This window comes from Rattus norvegicus, chromosome 17 (assembly GCF_021556685.1).
Source record: "Rattus norvegicus strain SHRSP/BbbUtx chromosome 17, alternate assembly SHRSP_T2T, whole genome shotgun sequence".
Lineage (NCBI taxonomy): Eukaryota > Metazoa > Chordata > Mammalia > Rodentia > Muridae > Rattus > Rattus norvegicus.
The window spans coordinates 9310105-9325125 of record NC_141550.1 but is presented as its reverse complement, the minus strand read 5'-3'; the positions used below and the strand labels follow the sequence as shown (position 1 = coordinate 9325125).

General features: G+C 44.5%; 1 protein-coding gene across 14 annotated transcripts in view; it reads left to right on the top strand.

The window, feature by feature from the left end:
• Positions 1-14539, top strand: part of Nsd1 (nuclear receptor binding SET domain protein 1) — a 114775-nt gene extending 100236 nt beyond the window's left edge. For 10 of the 14 annotated variants that reach the window (XM_087590372.1, XM_087590368.1, XM_087590370.1 and 7 more), the window contains 4 exon segments: positions 57-198; positions 3763-3869; positions 6630-6834; positions 8462-14539. In XM_087590372.1, coding sequence (XP_087446498.1) covers positions 57-198; positions 3763-3869; positions 6630-6834; positions 8462-10074 — 2067 coding nt within the window. In that variant the 3' untranslated portion in view covers positions 10075-14539. 14 annotated transcript variants of the gene reach the window in all.
• Positions 14540-15021: the final 482 nt, after the last annotated feature.

The window sequence follows — 15021 nt, the reverse complement described above, 5'->3', positions numbered from 1 at the left end:
TTGATATAGCAGAGGTCTCAGGAAATCTGACAAGTAGCTTTTCTTGGAAATTGTAGGATCGAATTATTGATGCTGGTCCTAAAGGAAACTATGCTCGGTTCATGAATCACTGCTGCCAGCCTAACTGTGAGACACAGAAGTGGTCTGTGAATGGAGATACCCGAGTTGGTCTTTTTGCTTTGAGTGACATTAAAGCAGGTAAGAATCATTTAAGGGGCTGGAGAGATGGCTCAGTGGTTAAGAGCACCAACTGTTCTTCCGAAGGTCCCGAGTTCAAATTCCAGCAACTACATGATGGCTTACAACCATCTGTAATGAGATCTGATGCCCTCTTCTGGTGTGTCTGAAGATAGCTACAGTGTATATAATAAATAAATAAACCTTTAAAAAAAAAAAAAAAGAATCACTTAAGGATACTGCAGCTGAGACCTGGACTTCAAGTTCTTCCTTTACCATCAAAAAAATCCTCTTTCATTCTCTCGGAAAGAAGGTCTCCAGTTCCCAAGGACATACAGACACGTAAAAACTTTCCAGGTGCTGTTGGTGTATTGGTGCACACCTTTAATCTCACCACTCAGGAGGCAGAGGCCGGCAGATCTCGGTGAGTTCAAGGTCAGCCTGGTCTACAGTGTGAGTTCCAGGACTGTCAGAGCTATACAGAGAAATCCTGTCTTGAAAAAAAGGAAACAGAGAGAGATGGAGATTTTGCACATGGTACTTGGACATGGTTTTATTCTATGTGCATTGGTGTTTCGCCTGCATACATGTCTGTGAAGGGGTCAGATCTCTGGGAACTGGAGTTACAGATAGTTGTGAGCTTTCTGCGGGTGCCAGGAATTGAACCCCAGTCCTATGGAAGCGCCCTATTGGGATTTTTTTTCTCATTTTATAAACCAGACTAGCTGTAAACTCCACCTGCTTCTGCTGGAATTAGAGCATGAGCCACTGCGCCTGGCTTTGAAGGAACTTCATACAGATAAAATCAGAGTAGTTAGTCCTTTTGTGACTAGTTTCTTTTTATTTAATTAGCATAATGGCTTTAAGGATAAAAATTGTCCAGGTCTCTATCTTTTTCCCTCCTCTTTACTGTATTTAATAGCCCTGGCTATCCTAGACTAACTTTGTAGACCAGGCTGGCCTCAAACTCAAAGAGATCTGCTTGCTTCTTCCTCCCGTGTGGTGGGATTAAATGTATTCAGCCCTGATGCCTGGCAACCTTGCTTTTATTTTAATCTCAGACGGAGTCGAATTTGATATGTAGATCAGGCTGGACTTGAATTCATAGCTTCTGCTTTCTGGGTGCTAAGATTAGCTTTAATATTAAGTACCCCAAAATTGGCCTACCTTAGAAAATTGTAGTTTCTCTAGTCTCTTTCACCTGCCTTCTACATTTGCCATAATCTCTTCGTATAAACCAACGAATCTTCTGTTACACATCACCTACCTTTTTTCCTTGAGTAGGCTTTTTCCCCAATTCTGCGTTTTATCCTTAAATAATTTATTTATTTTTATTTCATATGCATTGTTGTCAGATTCCCTAGAACTGAAGTTATACACAGTTGTAAGCTGCCATGTAGTTGCTGGGAATTGAACTCATAGACCTGTGGAAGAGCAGCCAGTGCTCTTACCTGCTATCTCTGGCATTCCACCTCGATATCTTAAGGGAGTCATAAACTCAAGTAGTGAGACTGGAGATGAACCTGAGGCCTTTGTATATACTAGACAAGCATCTTACCACTGAACTCTTCACCAGCCTCCAAGGTTATTTTATAAAACCACTAAGAACTGGTGGGTTTGACACTACTCAACTCTATCATGGTTATTTTCTGTAAGAACGTAGGAGTCAGTTGATTTAACCGAGCAAGTGTGAGACATTCACTTGTGAGAAAACGTGATATGAATGAGTTGTAGTGTGACAGTGTTCTATCTGTCACGTTCTTATTGTATGACAGCTGAGAAACAAGGTTTGTGAAAGCTGGTATTTAATTGGGCCTAATGTTTGAACTATCACTCTATGGTCATTTATGTGGTAGTTTTTAAATGTACAGAGAGTACATGACTTTTCAAAATGAATTTTGCTAGGGCCATGATTGCAGAGTAGCTCCTGGAATTTGTTGTGTTGTTGTTGCTTTTTTTAATTTATGCATGTGTGTATGTGTTTGTAAGTGTGCATGTTGCCTATGGAGTGCAGAAGGGGACACCAGAGTTAGAACTGCTAAATGTGATATGCTAAATGTTGGTGATGGGAACTGAACTCAGGTGCTCTGAAAGAACAATAAATACTCTTTTTTTTTTCTTTTTCTTTTTTCTTTTCTCTTTTCTCTTTTCTCTTTTTCGGAGCTGGGGACCGAACCCAGGGCCTTGCGCTCACTAGGCAAGCGCTCTATCGCTGAGCTAAATCCCCAACCCCAACAATAAGTACTCTTAACCACACTCTCTCCAGCCCTCTATTATACTGGTGGTTGGTTGGTGTTTTAAGAAAAGATCTCGCTGTGTAGTGATGGCTGCCCTGAATCTTACTATTTAGACCAGCTACCCATGAACTCAGAGGTCTGCGATGTTTGTCTTGCAGTGCTAGGATTGAAGATGTGAACACACAATGTTTTACATTTTTAAATAATAAATAGAGTGTCGGTCTCTTAGTTTTGGAGAGGCTTTGCTAGGGATAAACCAGGGTTTCTCATGTATTGGGAAAGCACCCCAGTCTCCTACAGAGATCTTTAAATTGAACTTACTGCTGTGGGCGTTGTGTTGTATTCTTTCACTCAATTTATAATATTTCTCCACTATAAAATGGCATATTTGGCCTCAGACACATAAAGACTAGGAGTTCCTCAGCTGCACTGTTGGTTTGAGGCATGCCTCTATGAATTCATGGAGTCACTTCAAATTCAGATCACCTAGTCACATTATGTCGTAATTGGCTGTATCATCAGTCTGTAATCTTACTCTCTTGATGGTATTACTGTGCAGTGAAATGTCTCTTTCCTTGAATGCTTCCAAATAAGGTGGATTCCCTAGCACACACAACTGGCAGGTGTTTTTCAAATTTGCATGGGTAGCCTGCTGATAGAGGGGGTGGTCACACAACCACAGGAAGTGAGCAAGTGGAGAGCCAAAGACACCAGCGGTGCCTGTGCCTTGTTCTCTTCTTGGATTTCTGTTGCTGACAGTAAGTTTGATGGCCCATGTGCTTCCAGGAGCCCTTAGTCTCCACTCAGCTTTCCTTAGAGTCTTAGGGTTTAGATTCAGGGCTTCGGGCTTAATGGCGCGTGCGTACCTTAACCAGTGAGGTATCTCCTCTTCAGACTCTGCTGAGTGCTGGGGTCCTATTACCATCGAGTTACGCATTTATTTTTTAGTGTATTTAGAATTTAAGTAATTAAAAAACATGAAAAATGAGAGTAATACTTTAAAGGTAAGGGTTTTTTAATATTAAGCTGCTTCAATTTTTGTTAAGTTAGCTAATTAATAACATAGACTTAAGATTTTGTTCTCTTAAAACTGTTCTCAACCGGGTATGATAGTTTATAGCTTTAATCCCAGTGTACTCTAGAGGCAGAAGCAGGAAGATCTCTGAATTCAAGGTCAGCCTTGTCTACAGAGTGAGTTTCAGGTTAGCCAGGACTACATGGAGATCCTGTTTCAAACAAAAGCAAAAAATCAAATAAAATTATTATTATTCTATTAGAAGCTAATGTCACTTATAATTAAGAAATAATGTAACCATATATGTAAATATTTTTGTGGTCTCTTGTACAGGAACTGAACTTACCTTCAATTATAACCTAGAATGTCTTGGGAATGGAAAGACTGTCTGTAAATGTGGAGCCCCGAACTGCAGTGGCTTCTTGGGTGTGAGGCCAAAGGTACCACTCTCTAAACTTTTATATTAGGAGCAGTGCTATGTCTTCCCTGTACCATTGGTAGGTATGGTATTAGGGATGAGTCTTCTTTGTAAGAAGCTATGTCTTTGCAATACAGGAATTGACTGTCAGCAATGTGGCTGACAGTTTCCTGAGTTCTCATGATCTAGTTGGTGTTGCTGCTGTGTTTCGTGCAGTTTGCCTCAGTAGTACTCTTCTAGCGCCCATCACCACCACCACCAGTGGGGGTGGGAGGGTCGGGCTGTAAAATAAAAAAAGCCTATGAAGTAGGTTCCTTCTTCCTGGTCTCAGCTCACTGATTTATACCTTCTGGTAAGCTAGTTAGATCCCGCAGGTATGAGTTTGTCCTTTTTTCTTTTCTTAAACTTGAGTCTGTCCTCCTGTTCCTACCCCCTTACCTGCTGGGGTTACAGGTGTCCACTCCCTTACCTGCCTGGGTTCTCTTTGTTTTGTTTGTTTGTTCAGTTTTGGGAGGTTTGTTTTGTTTTGTTTTGGAAAGTTTCTCTGTGTACTCTTGGCTCTTCTAAAACTCACTTTGTAGACAAGGCTGACCTTGAACCTACAGAGATCTACCTGCATCTGAGTCCCAGCTGCTGGGGGTGCATGTGCCATTACCACCACTGCTGCTGCCGCCGCCGCCGCCGGCACCTGGGGACTGATGTTTCTCACTCCCCTCAGATTTATGTGTTTGCATGCAGTTAAGTGAACATCGGGCAGGAAGACAAGGGCCTTTACCTGCTGAGTTCTTTTTCATACTCCTATGGTTTCCTTTTCTTCGTTCGTTCGTTCATTCATTCATTCATTCATTCATTCATTCATTCATTTAAGACATGGTCTCATTGTGTAGCTCTCGCTGTCCTGGTATTCAATCTGTACACTAGCCTGTCCTCAAACTTTCAAATATCCACCTGCCTCTGCCTCCCAAATTAAAGAACTGTCCCACCGTGCCTGGCTTATCTTATCCTGCTTTTCTTAAATACTGTTTCAAGTTTTCCTTACTAATAAGTGATTTTATTCTACTTTGCTTTCTTCTTTTCTTTTGAGACACAGTGCCCACTGTGTAGCCAGGATGTCCTGTAGACCACACTAGCTGGCCCCTTTCTTAGAGAGATCTGTCTGCCTTGCTTCCTTGGTTCTGGAATTAAAAGAGTGAACTACCATGCTCAGCTTAACCATCAATTTTTAGTGATGGTTTAAGTGTACATTCCATGGTCTGGCACTCTTAATAATAGTGGTTCTGAAACTTAATGTTGGTGCACAGAAGTCTACAGAGTGACTCTATTGGGTGTTCCCACTGTGTCTATAAAGTTAAATACTAAATAGTGAAAAATGGATACGAACAGATAAGGATCTCATTGTTTTGAGGAAAATCTATTGTGTTCCATCAGAGTAGTAGGGGTTTTTAATGAACCTTTTTGCTGGTTAGACAAAGGCCTTATGGGAAGTTGTAGACAGTGATCTAATTTGACCTAAAGATGTCTTGTTGAAAACAAAAAGTGTGAAATAAGCTTCTATTTCCCTAATTATATGTTTAGTGAGAGTTTGTTGAATAAACTAATAACCTATACGTGTACACACAGAAATCTTTAGTTATGTAAACACCAAAGATTACACAGTGGATGGCCTTGAATACTAACTAGTCTTTGTATTAATGAAAGAAATGTTTTTCTGTTGTTTCATTCAAATTTAAAGAATATAATACAAAAGTGTTAAATAAATGGATGTGGTACTATAGTCGTGTAATCCTAGCACTGGAGAGGTTGAGGCAGGATGAATTGTAATTTCAAGACCAGTCTGGATTGTATATAAGACCTTGTCTCAAAAATAGCAAAATAATAAAAGCCAGCAGTATGACTCAGTAAGGAAGGCTCTTGCTCCCAAGCCTAATGGACCTGCATTTCGTCTCCAAAGACCTAAAGATGAAAGTAGAGGACAGTTATCCCCTGACCTTCACATGCAACACACACCGTGGTACATCTGTGCCCATATACAGACATATGCACACAACAAGTAGATGGGATTTAAAAAAAGAAGAAAAGTTGGGCATGGTCATGTATACCTTTAATCCTAGCACTTTTGTGAGTGAGAGGCAGGTGGATCTCTTTGAATTCAAGGCCAACCTGGTCAACATAGCAAATACTTGGGTAGCCAGGGCTACATAAAAGAGACCCTGTCTCAAAAACAAAGGTAGTTTTTTTTTCTTGATCAATGAAACACTAAAATAAACAGTGATGGGGCAGTGTCACAAGGATGGAGTCAAATTGAAAAGCATTCCCAAAGGCCAAAGCTTGACAGTTTGAACAATTCAAGAAAGTTAATATAGTATGTATATTTTTTTTTAATTTTTTATTCTACTATGAATATATGTGTGTTTTGATTTCATGCGTGTCTGTGCAACACTTGCATGTCTGGCACAACAGAAACTAGTAGAGGGTATCTGATCTCCTGGACTTAGAGTTACAGACAGTTGCAAGCTGCTGTGTGGGTGCTGCAAATCACAGCTGGGTTCTCGGACAGAACAGCAAGTGTTCATAACTGCTGAGTCATCTCCGCAGCCCAAAAAATGCTGACATGAATTGGGCATCTGATAGGTCACTGTGTCGTCCTGCCTTTCCTCCTTTAGATCAGTATCTTGAGGCTTGTCTTACTCTAGAGGAGAGACTAAAGTTTATAGGATGGTTAATCTAGTTAAGGTTACATACCTGAGCTCAGGGTGTTGACTGATCAATATCTGACCTCCAGAATCAACCCATTGTCACAGAAGAAAAGTCCAGGAAATTCAAGAGGAAGCCACATGGGAAGCGCAGAAGCCAGGGTGAAGTCACCAAGGAGAGAGAGGATGAATGTTTCAGCTGTGGAGATGGTGGTCAGCTCGTCTCCTGCAAGAAGCCAGGCTGCCCGAAAGTTTACCATGCAGACTGTCTCAATCTGACCAAACGACCAGCAGGTTGGTGCCAAAGTCCATTCCAAGCACTCCTTCTCTGTCAGAGTTTTCAGAATCTGCCACTTGCTTTACTCAGAAAGCGGATGCTATTTATAAGCACATGCCCCACAGTTGAGAGGGCTGGTCCATACTCTTTGGCACTACATGAAAACAAAGGCCTAAAGTCCTAGATTATATTTTACTTTTCCAGCAACCCATCAAGATTTGTTTTCTGTTCTTATGCATGTCTGTTCATGGGGAAGTTCAAGTGAAGTGAAATGACTTCTTGAGGATAGTTCAAAGAGCCATATTGAGAGACAGTGTGAGGCATCTTAAGAGACTTGAGCTGTTCAAGTCAATGAAAGATGGGTTGACAGTCTTTTATAAAACCACAGTTTCTCTCAACCCTGCAAAAGTCTCCTACTTCAGTGTAGACTTTTGTGTATGAAGTAGCTGTGTCAGTATCACATAGGACAAAGCTGCCCAGGTAGACGAGGTTCCCAGAAATTGTGTTGGGAGAAGTTGGTGTCCTTTGGGCGGTGGCTTGTATGTTAGGATTTTAGCTATTTGGACATGCCAGCTGTTGTGAAAGACCAACAACAGATGTGCGTGGCTGTGTTAGAGGGAGGGTATTATACATTATCCTAATGCCTGCTTCTAACATGTCCAGAAAGAGGAGAACTTTAGAGTACAAGACAGGGGAGTATGTTTATGAGTTGGTTTTCTTTCGGTTTGTATAATCTGGTTTCGTGATATAACAGAAAGCCAAGAATAATGTGGGCAAGGCCATTACATTGAAATGGCAGAACCAGGAAGGAGCAATATGGATTTCCTTAGAGCTCTCTCCTGGCACAGGTGTGAGTGGTATGGTTCTTGTTGGGTTCAGTCGGTGAAGTCTGGCCTGTCCATTTGGTGATGAGGACATTACGTGCTGTTATTTGTGGGTTCTAGATGCAAGATTAGGTTAGTTTTAGGTTTCTCCTCTCGTTTTACACGGACAATGCAGATAAAGTTCTGTGCTGGTTTCAAGACTAATATTCAGCAAAGGTGAGTCGGCTTCCCCTTATTATTTTTGCATCTGTATATATTTATTCTATTTCTATTTAAAACAAAATAAAAAAGAATGTTAAAAGGCTGACGTGTTCCTCTCTGAGTTAAATATTTACAAGCTGTCTAGAGCCGGGTATCCTAACACACTTAGAACTGGAGCTGCAGGCAACCCTGGGCTACGTAGTGAGACCCAGCCTCAGATAGCTCAAAAACTGACTAAATTTGAAAAGCTTTCCTAGGACAGACAGGATTTGCAAGCAAATGTGGAAGTACTGATAACTGTTTCATCTTAAGAGGAACCTTGGGGTTTATTTGGTTGGTGTTCTACTGTACAGCCCTTCTTGCTAGAAGTCTCTTGCTTGTGTTTAGTCGATACTTAGTTACTCAACCTTGATTCTTTGCTGTTATTTTATATATTGTTTTGTGCAGAAGAGGAAGCTGAAATTCTGGGGAAGGAGTAACGGCAGGTGAGTGGCACCGACTCTGGAGAAGTGGCAGTGTGAAGGAGGCTGTGTGGCCACCGCTGTGCACCAGTCTCAGCACCATGGCTCGTCTCACATGCATCTATTTCCCCTAAGCTTTTCTTCACTCTTGTTTTCAGGGAAGTGGGAGTGTCCTTGGCACCAGTGTGACGTGTGTGGGAAGGAAGCAGCCTCCTTCTGTGAGATGTGCCCCAGCTCCTTTTGCAAGCAGCATCGAGAAGGGATGCTTTTCATTTCCAAGCTCGATGGGCGCCTGTCTTGTACTGAGCATGATCCCTGTGGGCCCAACCCTCTGGAACCAGGGGAGATCCGTGAGTATGTGCCTCCCACAGCGACGCTCTCTCCAAGCCCTGGCACTCAGCAGACAGAGCAGTCATCAGAGATGGGTACTCAGGGGCCCAAGAAATCTGATCAACCACCTACTGATGCCACCCAGATGCTGTCACTCTCCAAAAAAGCCGTAACAGGGACTTGTCAGAGGCCACTGCTCCCTGAGAGGCCTCCTGAGAGAACTGACTCTAGTTCCCACCTTTTAGATAGGATCAGAGACCTTGCTGGGTCAGGGACCAAATCCCAGTCCTTGGTATCCAGCCAGAGACCACAGGACAGGCCCCCTGCTAAAGAAGGACCAAGACCTCAGCCACCTGACAGAGCCTCTCCAGTGACCAGGCCAAGCTCCTCCCCTTCAGTCAGCTCCCTGCCATTGGAAAGACCTCTGAGAATGACTGAACCAAGGCTGGATAAATCCATAGGTGCTGCCAGCCCAAAGTCCCAAGCAGTGGAGAAACCTCCAGCCCCCACTGGCCTGAGACTTTCATCACCAGACAGGCTGCTAAACACCAACAGCCCTAAACCCCAGATTTCTGACAGGCCCCCAGACAAGTCCCACGCCTCCTTGACCCAGAGACTTCCACCTCCTGAGAAAGTGCTGTCCGCTGTGGTCCAGTCTCTAGTAGCTAAAGAGAAAGCACTGAGGCCTGTGGACCAGAACACCCAGGCGAAGCACAGAGCTGCTGTGGTGATGGATCTCATAGACCTAACGCCTCGCCAGAAGGAGCGGGCTGCTTCTCCTCAGGAAGTCACAGCGCAGGCTGATGAGAAGACACCAGTGCTAGAGTCAAGCTCAAGGCCGACTAGCAGAGGTCTGGGGCATGTGCCCCGAGCTGTGGAGAAAGGCGGCGTGTCAGATCCCCTCCAGCCGCCTGGGAAGTCTGCAGCTCCTTCAGAACACCCTTGGCAAGCTGTTAAGTCGCTCACCCATGCCAGATTCCTTTCTCCGCCTTCTGCCAAGGCCTTTTTATATGAATCAGCAATTCAGGCCTCAGGAAGAGCTCCTGTGGGGTCTGAGCAGACCCCCGGCCCTCCCAGCCCAGCACCAGGCCTGCTCAAACAGGTGAAGCAGCTATCTAGAGGCCTCACTGCCAAGAGTGGGCAGTCCTTCAGGTCTCTTGGGAAGATCTCAGCTTCCCTCCCCAATGAAGAAAAGAAGTTGACAACCACAGAACAGAGTCCCTGGGGCCTGGGAAAAGCCTCACCGGGGGCAGGGCTTTGGCCAATAGTGGCTGGACAAACACTAGCCCAGGCTTGCTGGTCATCTGGGGGCACACAAACTTTGGCACAAAACTGCTGGTCCCTTGGAAGAGGGCAAGACCCCAAACCAGAACAGAATGCCATCCAAGCTCTTAACCAGGCCCCTTCTAGTCGCAAATGTGCAGAGTCAGAACAGAAATAATGCAGTGAATGTCACCACCCGACAAGCTGTCCCCAGGGTACCATTTGGGGAGGGAAATCTTCGTTTCTTTTTCCTTCTTGAAAAACACACATATTCCCAACATTTCCACTGTTCTTCTCTCCTTATATCTCAACACTCAGAACTCTTGTGACATTAGCCCATGGGGACTTGTGGTTATGTGAACCGTGGACAGAAAGTTATTCGGCCCCAGTCAAGGAGACAGACAGACTTGAGTCTCTTTTACCCTAACTTTTACATATGGTCAACTTAAAATAAAAAGTCCACTCTGGAATCAAGCATGGAATTCAATTCCACCGTTCAAGTTGGAAAGTGTAGGGGCTCTCAAGGCTTTATCTCTAGCCCGACCATGTCCCATTGAGAACCCTGCAAAACCTTTAGGAAAACCTGGTGTTCAGTCACATCACTGGCAGGTTTTTGAGTACTGATATGTACAAGGACAGAGGGCTAGTCATTTTTACGTGACAGAATTACATAAGGCCTGATCCCAATGAGCCTAACTTACCTGCTTGGGTCCCCAGGTAGATTTCAAGGACCTTTGACCAGGAATCAACACAAAGTACTTGTAGGCCGTGGGTTTCCAGTTCCGTTTTCAAGTGGTTTTTTTGTATTTTTGTTTTTTTGGGTTGGGTTTTGTTTTTTTGGTTATTTGGTTTTTTGTGGCCCAGAGTGTGGTTATATAGAACATATATCTCCTGGTTGGAACATGCATGCATGTATGTGCATGTGTGTGTGCCTGCAAATCTCTTCTGTAAATGGAAGGGTGCTACATCAAGGCCGCGGTGAGCTGTTGGCTGGGGCAGCTGCTGCCGTCTTCTTATGTTGTAGTCTGAAGATTTATCCTTGGAGAAGCATCTGGTTAGAGGGAGATGTTCTCTGAGAATGTAGTGTCCCAGAAGTGGACAAGGGCAATTGGCAAGCTTACCTTTCTTTTCTACCAATAATCCTTTTACAAGAAGCTCCCACCCCCACCCCCATCCTCATTTCCTCAAACACTCAGGTGCTTTCAGATTTCAGTCTCAGCCGTGGACATAGGGAATTTCTGGCAAGCTCCGAGCAAGACACACCACCTTTAAGAAGAGTGTCAGATTCCAAGGAAGTTCTTTCCTGGTCTTGTGCCCTCCTACCTGAAGGGAGAGAATCCCTCCCACCCCCTACTTCCCTGCAAATGGCTGCACTCTGGCTTACAGAGAGCACATGCCTGGTAACTTAGCTCAGTGGCAGGCCAAAACCCTTCCCCAAGACTGGAGAGACGTGGTGTTTGGAGCAATGTCCAATCTAAGCGATGACTCCTCGTAACTGCTGATTATCTGTTACTGCTGCCCTGAGCTGGGGCCCAAGGGCTGGGAATCTGTTGGTGCTACCTTGCCCTGCCATTTCCCCAGCTCACAAACTTCCAGCAGGAAGTGCTGTTTGGCTAGTTGTACCACACCCACCTGCCCTTTGTTCTCAGATCATGTGTTTACCTGTCAGCTTTGCCAACTTAGCATCTCCTGGCCTTTCTGACTCAGTCACAACTTTCATACCTTCAACAGGAGTCTGTATTTCCCCCAGTTTCCTCCTCCCTAAGTTCCTGTTGAGGTTAGCTCCCATCTCTTCTCGAGGAAAGAACAGTGGTTATAGAGGCATTTGCGCTTTATATAAAAATTGCAAGTAGGATCTGCTTTTATTTCCCAAAGTCTGTCTCTGGAATTGAGACACTTGAACTCAGGCAGAGGGATGAGGCTGGGGCAGGGCTGTCCCGAGTTTGGGGGCCTGATCCCTGCACTTCCCTGAAACCTCAGAATCTCCTCTCTGAATACCCCTGCCTAGTTCTCTCCCCTTCATCCTCTCTTCCTACATTGTCAGAGTGAAAAAGCTCTTTGTGAAAAGGAAGAGAAAAAACATCTTATTTTCTTTTTTAAAAATTTTAGACCATGAAGAAAATATTTTTAAAGAAATTCACCCAGGACATTAAAGTTCACTATATTACATATTTATCATGTGTGAGAATGTAAGTATATAACTGCAGCTAGTAGCCCCTCCCTCCTTCCGTTCCTCATTTCTTAGGCTGTGTGAGTAGGTTTGCTCGGTGCCAGTCCTGTGCCCTTTGCTCTCCTGTCATCAGTAGTTGTGATCAGAAAAAGATATCTGCACTGCACTGTCTCCTTTCACTATGTTGTGTGTTCGATTACAGTAGCTCTGTTTCATGAAATAAACTGTGAAATGGGGGGTGGGGGGTGCAGGCTATGTAAAAATTTTAAGTGGAGAAGTTTAACCTTCACATGGCTTCTCTACACTAGGTTGAGTAACTGATTGGCTTGACTGCTGTCTAGAAGTGACTCCCAGGACATGAGGGAGCGAGGTGGGGGCACAGTTGGCCACTTGTCTTTTGTTTTGAGATTTCCATTCACCACCATTTGTTGGAGCCTTCCCTTCCAGACCTGCTGGGAGAACGTCTTCTGAGCTGAGTGCTGGGTGTGGAGTAGAGGGAGTGGGGGTGTAGGTGAACAACAGTGGACCTCATTCAGAGCATCAGAGCACAGTGCTAGAACTGGGCATTGGTTTCTGGGCCTCAGTACCACGCGTGCTGGGATGGAGAACCCTGCAGTTCCCCTGGACTGCTTTGGCTCCTGTAATAGCCCTTCCTTCAAGGGTGCGAATTGGCAGCAGAGAAATGGGTGGTATTTTGGCATTAGCATTTAGCTTACATTTTGGGTGGCCAGAGAGTCTGCCAGTGAGACAGCTCCCAGGAAGTAGTGTCCAGGGACAAGCCAAAGGCAGAGATGTTCATAGGTAGTAACTAATCCATCTCTTGTGTAGTTGTAGGGCAGACAATATAAGGGAATCGTTCCAATTTGCATTCACATCTCAATTTTCCTCCCTGCCAGAGCCGACCACTTCAATAGGTGGTAGCCATTATTTACCACCCCAAAGTATTTTAGATATCTGCGTCCCTAAAATTACTGTCACTGCGTCAGGCCTTGTTTGTTTGTTTTTTTTAAACCAATTCTGCCTCTTTGGTACTTATGCTCTACCCCACACTACAGTCTGGGCTTGAAGTACAGCACTGAGCCTTTGTGGCTCTGCACTTCGAGTTCACTGACGCTGGAATTAAAAGGTGTTTCCCAGTATTGTTCCAGAACTAACAGGAAGAATGCCTAGGTTGTCCATCCAGGGCAATCAGGGGAGCCTTCACTTTGATGCACACACCCACCTCTCTGAGTTGAGATATTGTCCTCCTTTTGGGGTTTGCCATTGGATGAGAAGAGGCCCAATGTTCTCACCTTCTAGACCACAGGACAGGAGTGGCAGCAGGAATTTACTGCTGTTAAAATTGAACTATTCATGTTAATTATCCCAAGTCATTTAGACCTAGGTAGCTACTGTAGGAGCTTTGATTGGCTGTGACCAGTTCACTCTCAGTTGAGCTTCCTAGGTCAGTACAGAAGTTGCTATAGTGTAAATTGAAATAAAAATAATTGCTTTGTACACAAAACAATGTAATGATGGTGCTAATCTCATGGTATAAGTAAGCACTGCCAAGGGTTGAGGGAGTTGTGACTTGAGAAACCCAGGCTCCTGCTTGGGAAGAGAATGCATATAGGTTCCTTTCAGCTCTGAGAGGAGGGAAGCAGGCAGTGTCAGTCATGCCTGCCAGCCCTACCCTAGAGTGTTTCAGTACAATCCAGAGGAGGAAGAGATCCTGTGTCAAGATGATGGCCACTGAGTTGCTTAGGGCTAGTATCACCTTGACCATAGCCTTTGTCCATCCTGCCCAGGAAAGGTCAGAAAAGAACTATAGATGTGGAGTAGCCATTACCTTCTGCTTCTCTACCTCTTCCCCTCTTGCGGCAGCGTCTCAATTGCTTGTGAAGAATAAGGGCAGTGTTTAAGGACATTGGAAGAGCTTATTTTAACTAGACAACTACAACCTCAAAAGAGATGTTTCCTGATCAGTAGAAGCAAAACACATTAAACTCTTGTGGTTCTTCCCATATAGCAGCCTTCCTGTGACGTTAGAACATCAGTCTATGAGAGACCCCAGTTTTTTCTGGGAGCTTAGTGCAGCTTGACAGAGGCAGACAGGGAGCAGAGCAGAAACTGAGGTGTTGGTGTTGTTTCTAGGGTGGGCAGAGCAGGCGGTCTCCAGGTTGTGGTGCTGCCGTCTTGTATGTATGTAGGTGAGTGTGGATGTTGGGTGAGTACAGCATCTAGGAGCTCGTGGAAAAGCAGCTTTCTAGGTCTTGGCAAAGAAAACGGACTAGAAAGCTATATTTTTTAAGCGGGGAAAGGGGTTCAACGAAGGTCCATCACTGTGTTCTCTCACCCCCCAACCAATTGTCAGCTGGAAGTGAACCTAGTGAAAAAGAGGGGAATCCTGTGCTAGGAGTCCCCATAAACATGTACTGTAATTCTTTGTATATAGAAAAAAATTACTGTAAAGTAAAGTTTAACTTTACTCTTATGGCCCTTGCCCTGTGTTTTTATTGTCTCTGGGGAAATGTAGCTTAACAAGACAGAGGGTTGACTGGTTTGGGGTAAGAGCAGGAGCCAACCTGAGCACTCCAAGCCCTCCCAAGAGTGCTGTGGATTTCCTCCCAGGTGCACTGGCTGCCCTAACATTCATCCTTTCTACAGAGCTGCTGGTGTTTGTTTCCGTGGCTTCACAAGAATCCTCTACCACTCAGGGTATTTTGAGGAATTAGAGAAATGAAACCAGCCCTTTGAGTTTTGTGTTCGAAACAAAGTTTCACTGCAGTTCAGACTAACCTCAAACTAGTTTCCTGTCTCAGCTTCCCAGTGGCTTGGATGGCAGCAATGGGACCAGGCTGGTGATTCTGAAATCCTCAAAGGCAAGTTCAGGCTTAAAAGGAAAAGCAGAGGCGGAGGTGGAACATACGCCTAGTTGAGCCCACACCCTCACACCAATAACTGGAAAGGGCTGTA